The sequence below is a fragment of the Cetorhinus maximus genome, chromosome 3, assembly GCF_964194155.1.
Source record: "Cetorhinus maximus chromosome 3, sCetMax3.hap1.1, whole genome shotgun sequence".
In the NCBI taxonomy this organism is placed as follows: domain Eukaryota; kingdom Metazoa; phylum Chordata; class Chondrichthyes; order Lamniformes; family Cetorhinidae; genus Cetorhinus; species Cetorhinus maximus.
In genome coordinates, this window is record NC_135881.1 from 202682966 (window position 1) to 202699191 (window position 16226).

The 16226-nt window shown below is 42.0% G+C and overlaps 1 protein-coding gene across 1 annotated transcript in view; it reads right to left on the bottom strand.

The window, feature by feature from the left end:
* The window catches only part of atp2c1 (ATPase secretory pathway Ca2+ transporting 1), a 96809-nt gene extending 90352 nt beyond the window's left edge, over positions 1–6457 (bottom strand). Inside the window, exon 1 of the mRNA XM_078539623.1 lies at positions 6308–6457. Coding sequence (XP_078395749.1) covers positions 6308–6325 — 18 coding nt within the window. The 5' untranslated portion in view covers positions 6326–6457. The remainder of the gene's footprint in view (positions 1–6307) is intronic.
* Between the last annotated feature and the right edge of the window lie 9769 nt (positions 6458–16226).

Consider the following 16226-nt stretch of genomic DNA (forward strand, 5'->3'; position numbering starts at 1 on the left):
TTTTTCTAAAAGCAAAATACTGCAGATGCTGGAAATCTGAAATAAAAACAGAAAATGCTGGTAAAATTCAGCAGGTCTGACAGCATCCGTGGAGAGAGAAACAGAGTTAACATTTGCAATCCATATGGCTCTTCTTCAGAGCTGAATAAGAGTCATATGGGCTCAAAACAGAAGATGACAGAATTTGATTAACAACTTCAGACACAATCCCTCCTACTCAGTACTGTGCCCAAAACGACCACTGCCAATCTCTCATAGGCTAAATTGATGGGAAAGATCTCCAGGGCTAGGCATCCAACAAGGGTACATTATATTTTAGTACTACGTGAGGGGCTTAAGGTATTTTTTTAAATAAAATATATATGAGATATGCTCATTACTATCTCTAAAAATTTCAAACTGGACAAAGACCTAAAATGGCTGAATCTATGTCTGTCTGTGGCCACGAATAAAAGCAGTTACCTAGCAGTATTGGGGAAACTTGCACACCGTTATTCCTGAAAAGCCACTAACAACCCCTTGTGGGCTGCACAGATCAAATTCAAAGAGAACTATACAAAGACCATCTGCATTTCATAACCCAAGCTGGCCAATAGGAGTCGGCTTGTCTACTAAGACAAAGGGCCCCGTAACCTTCCTTTCAATTCTTAATGGTCAAAACATTTAACAATCTCAAGGACCCAAACTAGGGATACACTCCACATTGAATTTGACAAAGGCCAAGGTGAGAGTCATATGACATGGGCCTCTGGCTATGGAACCAGTAATACTGCCTTACTGAACTGAAAAGTTTCAGTCTGCATTTTTACCATTGGACTAGCAGCAGCACAAGGAGCTCTGGCCGGGTTGGACACCTAGGCCCATCTACATTGCTTCTGCTGGAAATTTCTGTACCATCACTACAAGACTGTTTCATCTCTATGTGCTTATTTCATCATGTGAAGTCAACACCACCTGAAAAGTGAATTATCCAACTTTAGTTTTCAGCTCACCGACCTCAGTGAAGGAATACCTCATTGGATTTTAATTCTGGATTTGAGCCTACATGAAACAATATTTTTTTTCCTTTTCTCTATCCCTCTTTTACTGAATGAATGCAAAGGAGGTTGAGACCCTCCTCCTGCGTCTTGAATATGTGCAAATAACCTAACCTTTTGAGCTCATCCTATCTTGAGTTTGCTGTGAGGTTATAAATAGAAAATTGGATCGCAGCAAAATCAAGGGGTTGGGAAATACACCACTGCTCATAAGGAAACAAATCAAAACACCTTTCTGTTTACAGATGGATGGTGAGAGGAAAAATCAGTGTTTAAATTAACTCCCCTCCTTTCCATAACAAGTACATATTTCTAATTGTAAATTCCTCCCTTAACCACCATCAAAAACAGAATAACTGCTCATTTATCGCATTGGTGAGAATCTGAATGGCCTACTCCTGCTCTTATTTTTAATATTCTAATCTGCTTTGGACAATAATGGCTCCAGTATTTGCCCTCATAACATCAGTAATTGCATTTCAAAGTAACTGATCATATGTGAAGTGTTTTGAGATGTTTGAGTCACATGTAAGGTGCCATATAAAATTAAGTCTTAAAAATCCAACAGAGAAGATTCATTCCCCCTGCTGTGTTTCATCTTTATAAATGCATATGAAATATTGAAAAGAAAGTGGAGGAGAAGGAACTGATCCATTTATTTTACAAATCCTGAATATCTAAGAGTGGATATTTCACTGCAAGCCAATGTGTATTCAGTTAATGCAACAGGTGTGGGTTAACTTGCTCCAAACAAGGTAACTGAAGAAACTGGCACCTTTTCCTTTAAGTGCAATAGTGATTATTAATTATGACCTATATTCCACAGCCTCCACATTCCTACTAAAAAGGGTCAATAGTTATGGGCCTTTCATCAAGGTTAATGAAATAAAAGCATTCTGATCAAAGCAGTCAAATATATCACAATGTACCGTTTCCATTTGCCAGCAGGGACATGCATGTATTTGGTCTATTACCAGACCAATCAGATTCACAAGTGAATCACAAGACTGTAACTATTCTGTAACGACTGAGAGACTAAATACTTTGATAAATGCACTGCTCTGATTCTGTATCGAAATAATTATGATACAGACTGTAAGTGCGGTGCTGTCACTGTAAATTTTCTGAATACAGCAGGTTTACAGCAGTATCCAGGATGCAAACACACTGAACAATTTCTCCTTTAACTCCTCTCACTTCCTCCAAATAAAAGGTGTGGCTATTGATACCCGCATGGGCCCCAGCTATGCCTGTCTCTTTATGGGGTATGTGGAACATTCCTTGTTCCAGTCCTACTCCGGCCCCCTCCCACAACTCTTTCTCCGGTACATCGATGATTACTTCGGTGCTGCTTCATGCTCTCATCGGGACCTGGAAAAATTTATTAATTTTGCTTCCAATCTCCACCCCTCCATCATTTTCACATGATCCATCTCTGACACTTCTCTTCCCTTCCTTGACCTCTCTGTCTCAATTTCTGATGACAGACTGTCCACCAATATCCATTACAAGCCTACCGACTCCCACAGCTACCTCGACTACAGCTCCTCACACCCTGCTTCCTGTAAGGACTCCATCCCATTCTCCCAGTTCCTTCGCCTCCGTCGCATCTGTTCTGATGACGCTACCTTCAAAAACAGCTCCTCTGACATGTCCTCCTTCTTCCTTAACCGAGGTTTTCCACCCACGGTCGTTGACAGGGCCCTCAACCATGTCCAGCCCATATCCCGCGCATCCGCCCTCACGCCTTCTCCTCCTTCCCAGAAACATGATAGGGTCCCCCTTGTCCTCACTTATCACCCCACCAGCCTCCGCATTCAAAGGATCATCCTCCGCCATTTCCGCCAACTCCAGCATGATGCCACCACCAAACACATCTTCCCTTCACCCCCCCTGACGGCATTCCGTAGGGATCGTTCCCACCGGGACACCCTGGTCCACTCCTCCATCACCCCCTACTCCTCAACCCCCACATATGGCACCTCCCCATACCCACGCAGAAGATGCAACACCTGCCCCTTCACTTCCTCTCTCCTCACCGTCCAAGGGCCCAAACACTCCTTTCAAGTGAAGCAGCATTTCACTTGCATTTCCCCTAACTTAGTCTACTGCATTCGTTGCTCCCAATGCGGTCTCCTCTACATTGGAGAGACCAAACGCAAACTGGGCGACCGCTTTGCAGAACACTTGCGGTCTGTCCGCAAGAAAGACCCAAACCTCCCTGTCGCTTGCCATTTTAACACTCCACCCTGTTCTCTTGCCCACATGTCTGTCCTTGGCTTGCTGCATTGTTCCAGTGAAGCCCAACGCAAACTGGAGGAACAGCACCTCATCTTCCGACTAGGCACTTTACAGCCTTCCGGGCTGAATATTGAATTCAACAACTTTAGATCTTAAACTCCCCCTCCCCCCATCCCCACCCCATTTCTCCCCCCTCCCTTTTTTTTCAATAATTTATATAGATTCTTCTTTTCCCACCTATTTCCATTATTTTTAAATCTAAAACTAAAACTTTGTTAGTCTTTCCACCCCACCCCCACTAGAGCTGTACCTTGAGTATCCTGCCTTCCATTCTTAATTAGCACTTTTCTTAGATAATATCACCACCTTCAACACCTCTTTGATCCTTTTGTCTGTGACATCTTTTGATTATCTGCTCCTATCACTGCTTGCTTATCTCCACAATCATCCCACCCTCAACTTCTCTCTCCCCCCGCCCCCCCACCTTAGACCAGCTTATATTTCACCTTTCTCCTAACTATACTCAGTTCTGCCGAAGGGTCATGAAGACTCGAAACGTTAACTGATTTCTTCTCCACCGATGCTGCCAGACCTGCTGAGTTTTTCCAGGTAATTCTGTTTTTGTTTTGCAAACAGTTCTAGTCACCTGTATTACAGTTTAATACACTTTGTAAACACCAGAATAAGACACATATTTAACATGATAAAAATGTATAGTAATCAAACAGTACAATTACCACGATGGGTGGAAGAGAAAACTCAAGTAACAGACAAAAAGGTATAGTTAGTTTAATTTCTTAAAAAGGTTTCTATTTTAAACTACTTGTCTAGAAATATCCAAGGTTATGAACAATTAAATAATAAAAGCTACAAATTCAAAAATCACCAAATGTTAAATTGAAAACTTGAGAAAACAAATTACTCCATGAGTGCAAAGAAAAAATGGATGAATGCTGATTGGCTACATTCAAATCAGTGTTTCATTTTCAGTTCCATTCATCTGCATTATCAAATGCAATATAAATCAGGAGATTCATCTACACCATATATTTGAACAGTCTGCCTATCAGATATATTATAATTGTAGAGATTCACTTATATTATATGTAATTTGTAGCTTCCATTACATTAGAGATATTTATTTGTAAGGTTAGAGTTACATGACCAAAATTATAATCTATAATTTTACCTGCAAACTATGTAAAGTTTGTTTACTGTCAAGAAAACAAGAAATTTTAATGTTTTTCTTCTGTTAATAACCCTGTCATATTTCTTATGTACTGGAAGACAGGCTGTTAGAGGTGTAAATATGGTAATTGGAGTAAGAGCCAGAGTGACTGCAAGAGTCTAAAGCCAACAGTAAGAAGTGGTTTTGATATGTTAATGAACCAAGGGGAACTTCAATCAGAGTTATACATTAAACAATAACAGCAGTAGTTTTGAATTAAGTTGCTTTAGTTCAAAGGGGGAATATGCAGGCTGTAAAAAGGTGTAAGTGAATAAGGTAAAGAAAAGGTAAGTTTTTTTTAAAAAACTTAAGAGCTAAAGAAAATAACAATCTAATCAAGTCTGGGAAGAAAGCATTTCTAAAGAGACTGGTGAATGCATTTATGGAAATACCGAAGCCTATGTGAGGGGGTAGCTGTTTAGATCTCCCAGAAGACAGCAGGATAGCTCGTCAGAACTCCCAGAAGACAGTGTGCACAAGACCAGACCTGAAGATCCAGGTGTTTTCAGCCTCAGAGGACACCCCAAGAGAAAAAGACACTGTGGGGTAAAAATTACTGGAATTCTATAGATTTTGAAATCTATAAGGATAGTTGCTGAACAGAAATGGGGACAGTTAGCTCCGAGGGTAGTTAAGATCTTTTGGAATTGTTTTTAAAATAGTGTTTAGTGTGTGAAGCAATTCTTGAGTTTAAGTGCAATTGTGTTTTTTTTCTTTATTTTCTTTTAATAAACATTGACTCTACTATAAAATCATCACAGGTAGCCAGAGACATCATTTCCTGATTTCAGAACCTCTCCTCATACTATACAAATTGCAGAAACCATTTTGGCAGCTGTTTCAAGTTTCCGTCAGGGATTTGGGCAGCTCAGCATTTACCATCAGCCGTGCCATAACAATACATTAATTTGGTTTACATTAAAATATTGTCATTTGTAAAGCTTTCCCTCCACTGCAATGTAATCTTTTTATCAGCAGTTTTGCTTACATAATATATTGTGTACAGTGACTTACATCACCAGGTATATTTTATACTGCATTATGTAGTGCCACTTACGTTACCAGGTATATTGTTATAATGCATTATGCAGTACAACTTACATCACCAGGTATATTGTTATAATGCATTATGCAGTGCGATTTACTTACAGGATATATGTTATAAAGCATTACACAGTGCAATTTACTTACATTACAAGATATGTTATAATACATTACAGTGCAACTTACAAGTTTTGTCATAATGCATTACACAATGCGACTTATATCTTGTAATGTAAGTCATAATACCTTACTTACAATGATGTATATCATGCATTACATAGTGACTTACACTACAAGATATATCATGCATTACATAATGTGACTTACATTACAAGATATATCATGCATTACATAGAGTGACTTACATTACAAGGTATATTATCATGCATTACATCGAGTGACTTACATTACAAGATTTATTACATTATAATGCATTACACTGTGACTTACATTATCAGATATATTAAACATTTTGCAGAGTGTGACATTCATGGCCAGACATATTACGCCAGAACATGATCTGCTAAGTTTGATTCACATCAAGTATTATGTTATCACCTTACATTTCCAGACATTATAATATTAGTGATTTGCATTACAATAGAACAGAATCACAGAATGATAGTCATTCTGTCCATCGAGTTCATGCACGAACAATTCAAATAAACTACAATACAGCATTTAAAATGTTGTCTGACACTACCGGATATTTCCACAATGGAACTGACATGATTATATTAGACAGAGACTGACTTACATTACCAGACCGCCGCATAGTTGCCGGCCGCGCCTCGCGCTCCCATTAACTCCGCCGCTTTCAAACCGTCGCTGCCCCGCTCGCGACTCGACAACATTCGGAGCGGCCAACGGACAGGAAGCGGCCGTCGGCCCGGGCACTACTTCCGGTCCCCGTGCGCACGCCCCGACCTCCGGAGCCCAGTGCGCACGCTCCATTTCCCCCCCCCGCCCCCCAACACCCACACCCACACCCGGTGGGCGGGGCTGGGCGGGGGAAGCCGGCTCGGCCTCTGCGCCTGCGCACTGTCAACGGCTTGCCGAGCTTCAAAAGCTGATAAGAAAATGGAGGTGACCCGTTAAAAAAAATAGTTTTGTTTTCGGGCGGGATGGAAAAGAACATAGTGGGAGCCTTGGCGTTAAAAAATCCTCGTTCAAGATTTATATTTAATGAGTTCTTTTTTTTAAAATTTCATTTTAACTTAATTTTCACTCCTTAATGTGCCATAACCGGCAGAAACAGGCAAGTATATTGAATAGGTGAAGAGATTGAAATCGTCTTCTTTGTTTAAGGACTGCATTTAGCAAAAAAATTCCTTGTTTTGGTGGGGGAGGGGAGGATGGGAGGATGGGGTTGTGCGCATGCGCTGTCAGGGTCTAGTTGCTATGTCCCACCCCCCCTTAAACCAGCTTATATTTCACCTCTCTTCTATTTTTCCTTAGTTCTGTTGAAGAGTCATATGGACTCGAAACGTTAACTGTATTCCTCTCCGCAGATGCTGCCAGACCTGCTGAATTTTTCCAGGTATTTTTGTTTTGGATTTCTAGCATCCGCAGTTTTTTTGGCTTTTATCTAGTTGCTATGTGCCTATGAACCAGAGTTCATAGAGGTAAAAGCCAAATACGGCGGATGCTGGAAATCTAAAACAAAAACAGAACATGCTGGGGGAAAAAAACTCAGCAGGTCCAACAGCACCCGTGGAGAGAAAGACGGAGTTCACGTTTCGAGTTCATACGACACTTCTTCAGAGCTAAAGAGAAGTAAAAATGTGATGAAATGTATACGGTTTAAGGGGGCAGGGGAGGGTGGTTGGGACAGTGGAGGCAAAGGAGAGATTGACAAAGATGCCGTGAACAAAAGGACAAAGGGGGTGTTAATGGTAGTGGTACTGGCTAAAGGAGGTGCTGATGGTGGCATTAAGGTCAGAAAGCTGAATGTGGTAATAACAGGACAAGGATAAGCACTCGGGGAAGAACATGAACAAGTGACAGATGGCCCGGGTGGGGGTGGGGTGGGGTAGGGAGGGGACGGAAAATAAGATAAAAGGTGGGGATGAAACAATGAATAAAAATTAAATTAAATAAAGATAAATAAAAATAAGTGGATAAAAATGAATATTGAAAAAGGGGGGGTGAGGATGGAGGAGAGAGTTCATGGTCTGAAGTTGTTGAACTCAGTGTTAAATCCGAAGGCTGTAAAGTGCATAATCGGAAGATGAGGTGCTGTTCCTCCAGTTTGCGTTGGGCTTCACTGGAACTTTGCAGCAGACCAAGGACGGACATGCGGGCATGAGAGCAGGATGGTGTGTTGAAATGGCAAGCGACAGGAAGGTCTGAATCATGCTTGCGGACAGACCGTTCCACAAATCGGTCTCACAGTCTGCATTTGGCCTCTCCAACGTAGAGGAGACTCGAAACATTAATTCTGTCTTTCTTCCCACAGATGCTGTTCGACCTGCTGAGTTTTTCCAGCATTTTCTGTTTTTGTTTCAGAGTCCAAGGTGATGGAGCAGATTATAAAATCTGCAAATAATAGCCAAATGCAAAAATTAAACAGCTGATTTCACAATAATGAATATCAGTAGGACTATTAAAACCACCTTCGGGTGAGGGAACCAAGAAGAGGGAAAAACCTATTTGACTCTCAAGACCATAAGGCGTAGGAGCAGAAGTAGGTCATTCAGCCCATCGCGCCTGCTCCACCATTCAATGAGATCATGGCTGATCTGATAATTCTCAACTCCACTTTCCTGCCTTTTCCCCATAACCCTTGATTCCCTTACTTATTAAAAATCTGTCTATCTCAGCCTCGAATATACTTAACCCAGCCTCTACAGCTCTCTGCGGTAAAGAATTCTACAGATTGACTACTCTCCGAGAAGAAATTCCTCCTCATCTCTGTTTTAAATGGGCAACCCCTCACTCTGAAATTATGCCCTCTGGTCCTAGACTCTCCCACAAGGGGAAACAACCTCTCAGCGTCTACCCTGTCAAGCCCCCTAAGAATCGTCTATGTTTCAATAAGGTCACCTCTCAATCTTCTAAACTCCAATGAGTACAGGCCCAACTGACTCAACCTCTCCTCATACGAAAATCCTTCCATGCCCGGGATCACTAGGTTGATCAACCTAGTGAACCTTCTCCGGACTGCCTCCAATGCCAGTATATCTTTCCTGAGATAAGGGGACCAAAATTGTTCAAGGTGTGGTCTAACTAGTGCCTTGTATAGATTGTATAGTTTTAGCAAGACTTCCCTACTTTTATACTCCATCCCCTTTGAAATAAAGGCCAACATTCAGTTTGCCTTCTCTATTGCCTGTTGAACTTGTATGTTAGCTTTTTGGGATTCATGCACAAGGACCCCAAATCCCTGTGTGCTGAAGCCTTCTGCAGTCTTTCTCCATTTAAATAATATTCAGCTCCTCTATTTTTCTTGCCACAGTGCATAACCTCACATTTTCCCACATTATATTCCATCTGCCAAGTTTTTGCCCACTCACTTAACCTGCCTATATCCCTCTGTAGACTCCTTGTGTCATCCTCACCACTTGCCTTCCCACCTATTTTTATGTCATCCACAAACTTGGCGATAGAACATCCACTTCCGTCATCTAAGTCATTACTATATATTGTAAATAATTGAGGCCCTAGCACTGATCCCTGTGGCATTCCACTAGTTACAGGTTGCCATCTGGAAAATGCCCCCCTTATCCCAACTCAGTCTTCTTGGAGTTAGCCAATCCTCTATCCATGCTAATATACTACCCCCAACACCATGGGCTCTTATCTTATTAAGTAGCCTTATGTGCAGTATCAAATGCCTTTTGGAAATCCAAATATATTACATCTACTGGTTCCCCTTTATTTATCCTCTTTGAATAATTCTAATAAATTTGGTAGGCATGATTTCTCCTTCGTGAAGCCATGCTGACTCTGCTTGATTAGATTTTGTATTTCTAAATGCTCTGCTATTACATCCTTTATAATAGACTCCAACATTTTCCCAATGACAGATGTTAAGCTAACTGGCCTATAGTTTCCTGTTTTTTTTTGTCTCCCTCCCTTTTGAATAAGGGTGTTACATTGGACGTTCTCCAATCCTTTGGGACTTTTCCAGAAAGTAAGGATTCTTGGAAGATTACTACCAGTGCATCTACTATCTCTGTAGCTACTTCCTTTAATATCCTAGGATGCAACCCATCAGGCCCAGGGGACTTATCAATCTTTAGCCCCATTAGTTTCCTTAGTACTTTTTCTCTAGTGACAGTTATTGTGTTTATTTCTCTCCCCCCTCCCCCACCCTTTTTTTTGCCCTTCGATTGTTCAGTATTTTTGGAATGCTATTAGTATCTCCTACTGTGAAGACTAAAGCAAAGTATTTATTCAACTCCTCTTCCATTTCCTCGTTCCCTATTATTATTTCCTCAGCCTCATTCTCTCAGGAGCCTATATTCACTTTGGCCTCCCTTACTTTTTATATATTTGAAGAAGCTCTTATTGTCCATTTTTATATTATTTGCTAGTTCACCCTCAAAGTTTATTTTCTCCCTCTTTGTTTTGTGGTAATCTTTTGTTGGTTTTTAAAACTTTCCCAATCCTCTGGCTTACCACTAATCTTTGCCACATTGTATGTTTTTTCTTTCAATTTGATATTATCCTTAACTTCCTTGGTTAACCATGATTGGTTTATCCCCTTCCTTGAATCCTTCTTCCTCACGGGGATATGTTTTTGTTGAGAGTCATGAACTATTTTCTTAAACGTCTCCCATTGTTCATCAACCGTCTTTTCTGCTAAACTCCTTTTCCAGTCCACTCCAGCCAACTCTGTCCTTATTTCATTGTAATTACTCTTATTTAAGTTTAGCACAGTTGTTTATGACCCAAGTTTCTCACTCTCAAACCGAATGCTAAATTCTACCATATTATGGTCACCATTTCCTAAGGGATCCTTTACTCCAAGATCATTTATTAAGCCTGCCTCATTACACATTACCAGATCCAAAATAGCCTGATTCCTGGCTGGATTCACAACATATTGTTCTAAGAAACTGTCCCAGATTCAATCTGAATTCTTGCTCGTGTCTACCTCTGCCAATTTGATTTTCCTAATCTACATGAAGATTAAAGTCACCCATGATTAATGTACTGCCTTTTTTACATGCCCTCATTATCTCCTGATTTATTCTCTGTCCTACAGTATGGCTACTGTCAGGGGCCTATAAATTACTCCCACCAATGTTGTCTTCCCCTTGTTATTTCTTACCTCCACCCATATGGATTCTACACCTTCCGATCCAAGATCCTTTCTTACTATCGTACTTACTCCATCTCGTACTAACAAAGCTACCCCACCGCCCTTTCCTTCCTGCCTGTCCTTTTGAAAAGTCACATACCCCTGAATATTTAGTTCCCAGCTTTGATCTCCTTGTAACCACGTCTCTGTAATGGCTATAAGATAATACCCATTAACCTCTATTTGTGCCGTTGATCCATTTTTATTCTGAACGATACGTGCATTTAAGTAGGAGCCATTAATTTTGCCTTTTTACCATTTTTTTCCCCTTTGACCCTATTTGCTCCTTTTTTTAATGTTTGTATACTCTGTCCCTTCCTGTCACACTCTGCGTATCGTTACCTAAATAGCTGCCCTGAAAGGCTGCCATATCCTTTTGCTTTGTAAGCCTACGTATCCCCTTTCCAGAACCCTCCCCCCCCCCTCTATTTAGTTTAAAGCCCTCTCTCTAGCCCTAGTTATTCAGTTCGCCAGGACACTGGTCCCAGCATGGTTCCAGTGAAGCCCATCCTACTGGAACAGCTCCCTTCTACCCCAGTACTGGTGCCAGTGCCCCATGAACTAAAACACATTCTTCCCATACCAATCTCGGAGGCAAGCATTTAACTCCTTGATTTTATTTACCCTATACCAGTTTGCCCATGGCTCAGGTAGCAACCCCAAGGTTATTACCTTGGAGGTTCTGCTTTTTAACTTAGCTCCTAACTGTTCAAATCCTTTCAGCAGAACCTCCTTTCTAGTCCTATCCGTTGTCCTAGTCCTAGTCATTGGTACCAACATGGACAATAACAACTGGATACCTCCCCTCCCACTCCCTCTCCAGCCCTGAGAGGAACCAGTCCAACCTCATCCTCACCAACCTACTTGCTGTAGATGCATCTGTCCATGATAGTAGTGGTAGGAGTGCAATCCTTACGGAGACAAAATCCCATCTTCACATTTAAGATACCCTCGATCGTGTTGTGTGGCACTACCTAAATGGGATAGATTTCGAACAAATCTAGCAACTCAAAACTGGGCATCCATGAGGTGCTGTGGCCATCAGCAGCAGAATTGTACTTAACCACAATCTGGAACCTCATGGCCCAGCATATCCCCCAATCTACCATTACCACCAAGCCAGGGGATCAGCCCTGGGTCAATGAATAGTGCAGGATGGCATGCCAGGGGCAGCATCAGCATACCTAAAAATGAGGTCTCAACCTGGTGAAGTTACAATACAGGATTACTTGCATGCCAAACAGCGAAAGCAGCATGCAATGGACTAAGCTAAGTGATCCCATAACCAATAGATCAGATCTAAGCTCTGCAGTCCCGCCACATCCAGCCATGAATGGTGGCGAATAATTGAACAACTGACTGGAGGAGGAGGCTCCACAAATATCCTTATTCTCAATGATGGAGGAAGCCCAACACAACAATGCAAAAGAAAAGGCTGAAGCATTTGCAACTATCTTTAACCAGAAATGCCGAGTGGGTGATCCATCACAGCCACCTCCAGGAGGTCCGCAGATTCACAGATGCCAGTCTTCAGCCAATTCAATTCACTGCACATATCATCAGGAAATGGCTGAAGGCACTGGATACTGCAAAGGCTAAGGGCTCCGAAATATTCCAGCAATAGTACTGAAACAGCTTAGCTAGGGATGCGGCTAATTCCGGAGCACAAGACCTGTACTGCAGAATTAGCCGCACCCCTAGCCAAGTTGCTTCAATACGGCTACAACATTGGCATATACCCGGCAGTATGGAAAATTCCCCAGGTATGTCCTGTCCAGAAGAAGTAGGACAAATCCAACCTGACCAATTACCGCCCCGTCAGTCTACTCTCGATTATCAGCAGAGTGATGTAAGGGGTCTTTGGCTATCAACCAGCACTTACTCAGCAATAACCTGCACATTGATGTTCAGTTTGGGTTCCGCCAGGGCCACTCAACCCCTGACCTCATTATAGCCTTGGTCCAAACATGGACAAAAAATGCTGAACTCAAGCAGTGAGGTGAGAATGACTGTCCTTGATATCAAGGCAGCATTTGACTGAGTGTAGCATCAAGGATCCTAGCAAAACTGCAATCAATGGGAATCAAAGGGAAAACTCCACTGGTTGGAGTTGTACCGAGCACAAAGGAAGACGGCTGTGGTTGTTGAAGGTCAATCAACTAAGTTCCAGGACATCACTGCAGGAGTTCCTCAGAGTAGTGTCCTCGACCCAACCATCTTCAGCTGTTTCATCAGTGACATTCACTCCATTTTAAGGTCAGAAGTAGGGATGTTCACTGATGACTGCATAGTGTTCAGCACCACTCATGATTCCACAGGTACTGAAGTAGTCCGTGCCTATATGTAGCAAGACTGGACAACATTCAGACTTGGGCTGATAAGTGGCAAGTGACATTAATGCCACACAAGTGCCAGGCAATGACCATCTCCAACAAGAGTGAATCTAATCATCTTCCCTTATGGGAGATTCAATGGTATTACCATTGCCAAATTCCCCTCTATCAACATCCTGGGGCTTACCATGGACCAAAATTTTAACTGGACCAGCCGTATAAATACTGTGGCTACGAGAGCAGGTCAGAGGCTGGGAATTTTATGGTGAGTAACTCACCTCCTGACTCTCCAAAGCCTGTCCACTACCTACAAGGTACAAGTCAGGAGTGTGATGGAATACTCCACTTGGCTTGATGAGTGCAGCTCCAACAACACTTTAGAAGCTCAACACCATTCAGGCCAAAGCAGCCTGCTTGATTGGCATCCCATCCACCACCTTAAACATTCACTCCCTCCACTACCGATGCACAGTAGCAGCAGTGTGCACCATCTACAAGATGCACTGCAGCGACTCAACAAGCCTCCTTCAACAGCACCTTCCAAACCCACGGTCTCTGCCATGCCAAAGGACAAGAGCAGCAGACACATGGGAACACCATCACCTGGAAGTTCCTCTCCTAGCCACACACTATCCTGACTTGGAAATATATCATCATTCCTGCACTGTCATTTTGTCAAAATCCCAGAACTTCCTAACAGCATCGTGGGTGTTCCTTCATCACATGGCCTGCAGCCGTTCAAGGTGGTAGCTCACCACCACCTTCTTGAAGCCAATTAGGGATGGGCAATAAATGCTGGCCTAGTCAGCAACATCCAAACCCCGTGAAAAAATGTTTTAAAAATTGGTTTTGCCTGGATTGCCTGATGTCCTTCAAGAGGTCCTCAGATAAGTCCTACCTGATCTCTGGTTGTACACAATAGGGTTGACTCCTACACCTGGTTCTCCTGACTTCCCCACCCCTACTGCCCCCATCCAACCAACTTTAGTGCAAGGTTCTGTGGTAACCCAGAACATGTACTACCAAGGTTACAGCAGCCAGTCAAGAGGAGCACTCAGAAAATGTGCTCAAGGCAATTCAGCATGTGGACTAAATACTACGGTGCTGATGTCACCCCCATCCCAGGAATGTGCAAGGAAATGGAGAACCTTTATGATGGAAGATGTGTCATTAGTGTCTGCTGTAAAGACTATATCCAAAAAATAATCATGCAGTACAATCTATATGTTAAATATCTTTTAATTCATTGTCAATTTCATTACAATTTGCATCACTCGAGGATATCAGTTCACCCTGGAGAACCTTCATTCCCATAATGCAGAAAGAATTTAATTTAATTCCTATGCTCACTTCCAGTTCCCATTTTGACTCTTCTGGAAGTTTTTGTATTCACTGCTTTCCATTGCCCTCGTCCGTTTGCCAACATTAAAATAGTGACTTCGAAATACTTCAAAGAGTTCTTCATTAGCTGTGAAAGGCCATGGAGTATCTGAAAACCACTATTTATACTAACCACAATCAGTTACTTGTTATTTTTATTTTTAATAAAAGGCTACGAGAAATCAATCAAAACCTTCCTCTTAATGTTTCCTTTTTGTTGCTGATTTTGATCCAACGTGCCAATGCAATGTTCAAGAAAAGGATGTTCATAGGAAGTTGAATATAGTGTTTCCCCTTTGTGAGGGCTGGAAATTGCCTAACTTAAGCAAGATCACCATTGCCTTAGATGTTGATTTTTTTTTTAGCATGAGTTGGCTAAATGTAGGACTATATTTATGAATTAGAGTTAAGCTTTGAGATGCTGAGTTATTGACTTTTGTATTTTAAATTACCCTCAAATTCTTAGAGGCAATCAGCAACAACAACAACTTAGCATCATCAACTCTTGTGCATTGCCAACTTGATTAACTCTTTGCATCTGATGCTCAAGGCAGTGAATTTGACAGTTTTTAAAACATTTTGATTGTGGTTAAAGGTATCCTTGTAGAATTAATTCAGTCAATAAAATGTGTTATATTGATTTAATCTGAATTACCGATTTTTTTTTCACATTTCAAAATGGCGACTATCAATACCAGCAGTTCACATTTCATACTCAGCGTGTCAGTCAATCCCTGTTTTTGGAAGGATTTTTTGAGGCTTCAATTCTGAGGCTTATGCACCATGATTGAGTGCAGTTTTCAGGAGATGGTCAGTGGCAGCCAGGTCGGGGGGTGGAGTGCGGTGTTGGGGGGGGGGGGAGGTGAAGGAAAAGTATGGGGGCTATGATGGCTTTCTTGCCAATTTCATCCCTTCCTCTCCACACCTGTTCTGAGGCAGGGCTCCACAGACACCCAGTGCCCTTTAAGTACCTCACCTAAGTAATTCATGCATGACGACGAGTGTCAGCAAGATCTCCACCTCTAAATAAGAACTTGATTCTGCCCTTACTCACGTGTCCCCATTTAAAGCAGGACAGCAAGAAGGATTAAGAACCCTGGTTGATCGTGAACCTGAACCTGGGTTTGAAGGGGCCGTGGGCAAAGCCACCAAGCTCCTCCACAGCTGCAGCTCAGACTCAACTCTGGTACAGAGGCTGGCATCAACTCAGCGGACACATCTGGGCCCCATGCAAATAAAAAAAAAACACCCAGGTTACCACCTTACGGGAGAAGGAAGATGAGCTATTTAAACTTTGACATCTCGGCAACTGATCTTAAGCCAAGTTTTTGGTAGATTGTGTCACCCCAGACCGTGTTGGGATAAGGGGCGCCATGGACTACAAACCTGCTGAATTTTTTTCCCCAAATTATGCTTTTTTTTAAAAAAGTATAAGTTATAAGGTGCAAGTTGCACTGCAATTCAGCCTTCCGGCCACAAACATGTTTCTTGAATAAAATACCATTATTATAAGGATAGGGTAGAAACCGATTCTAGAATTCATACTGGCACTCTATCTGAAATCAACTTAGTGCAGATCGAAGACTGAACTTGAAGCCTATTTGGTCCATATAGCTAAACTACTTAATGAGGGAATATTGCTTGGTTTTCTTAGA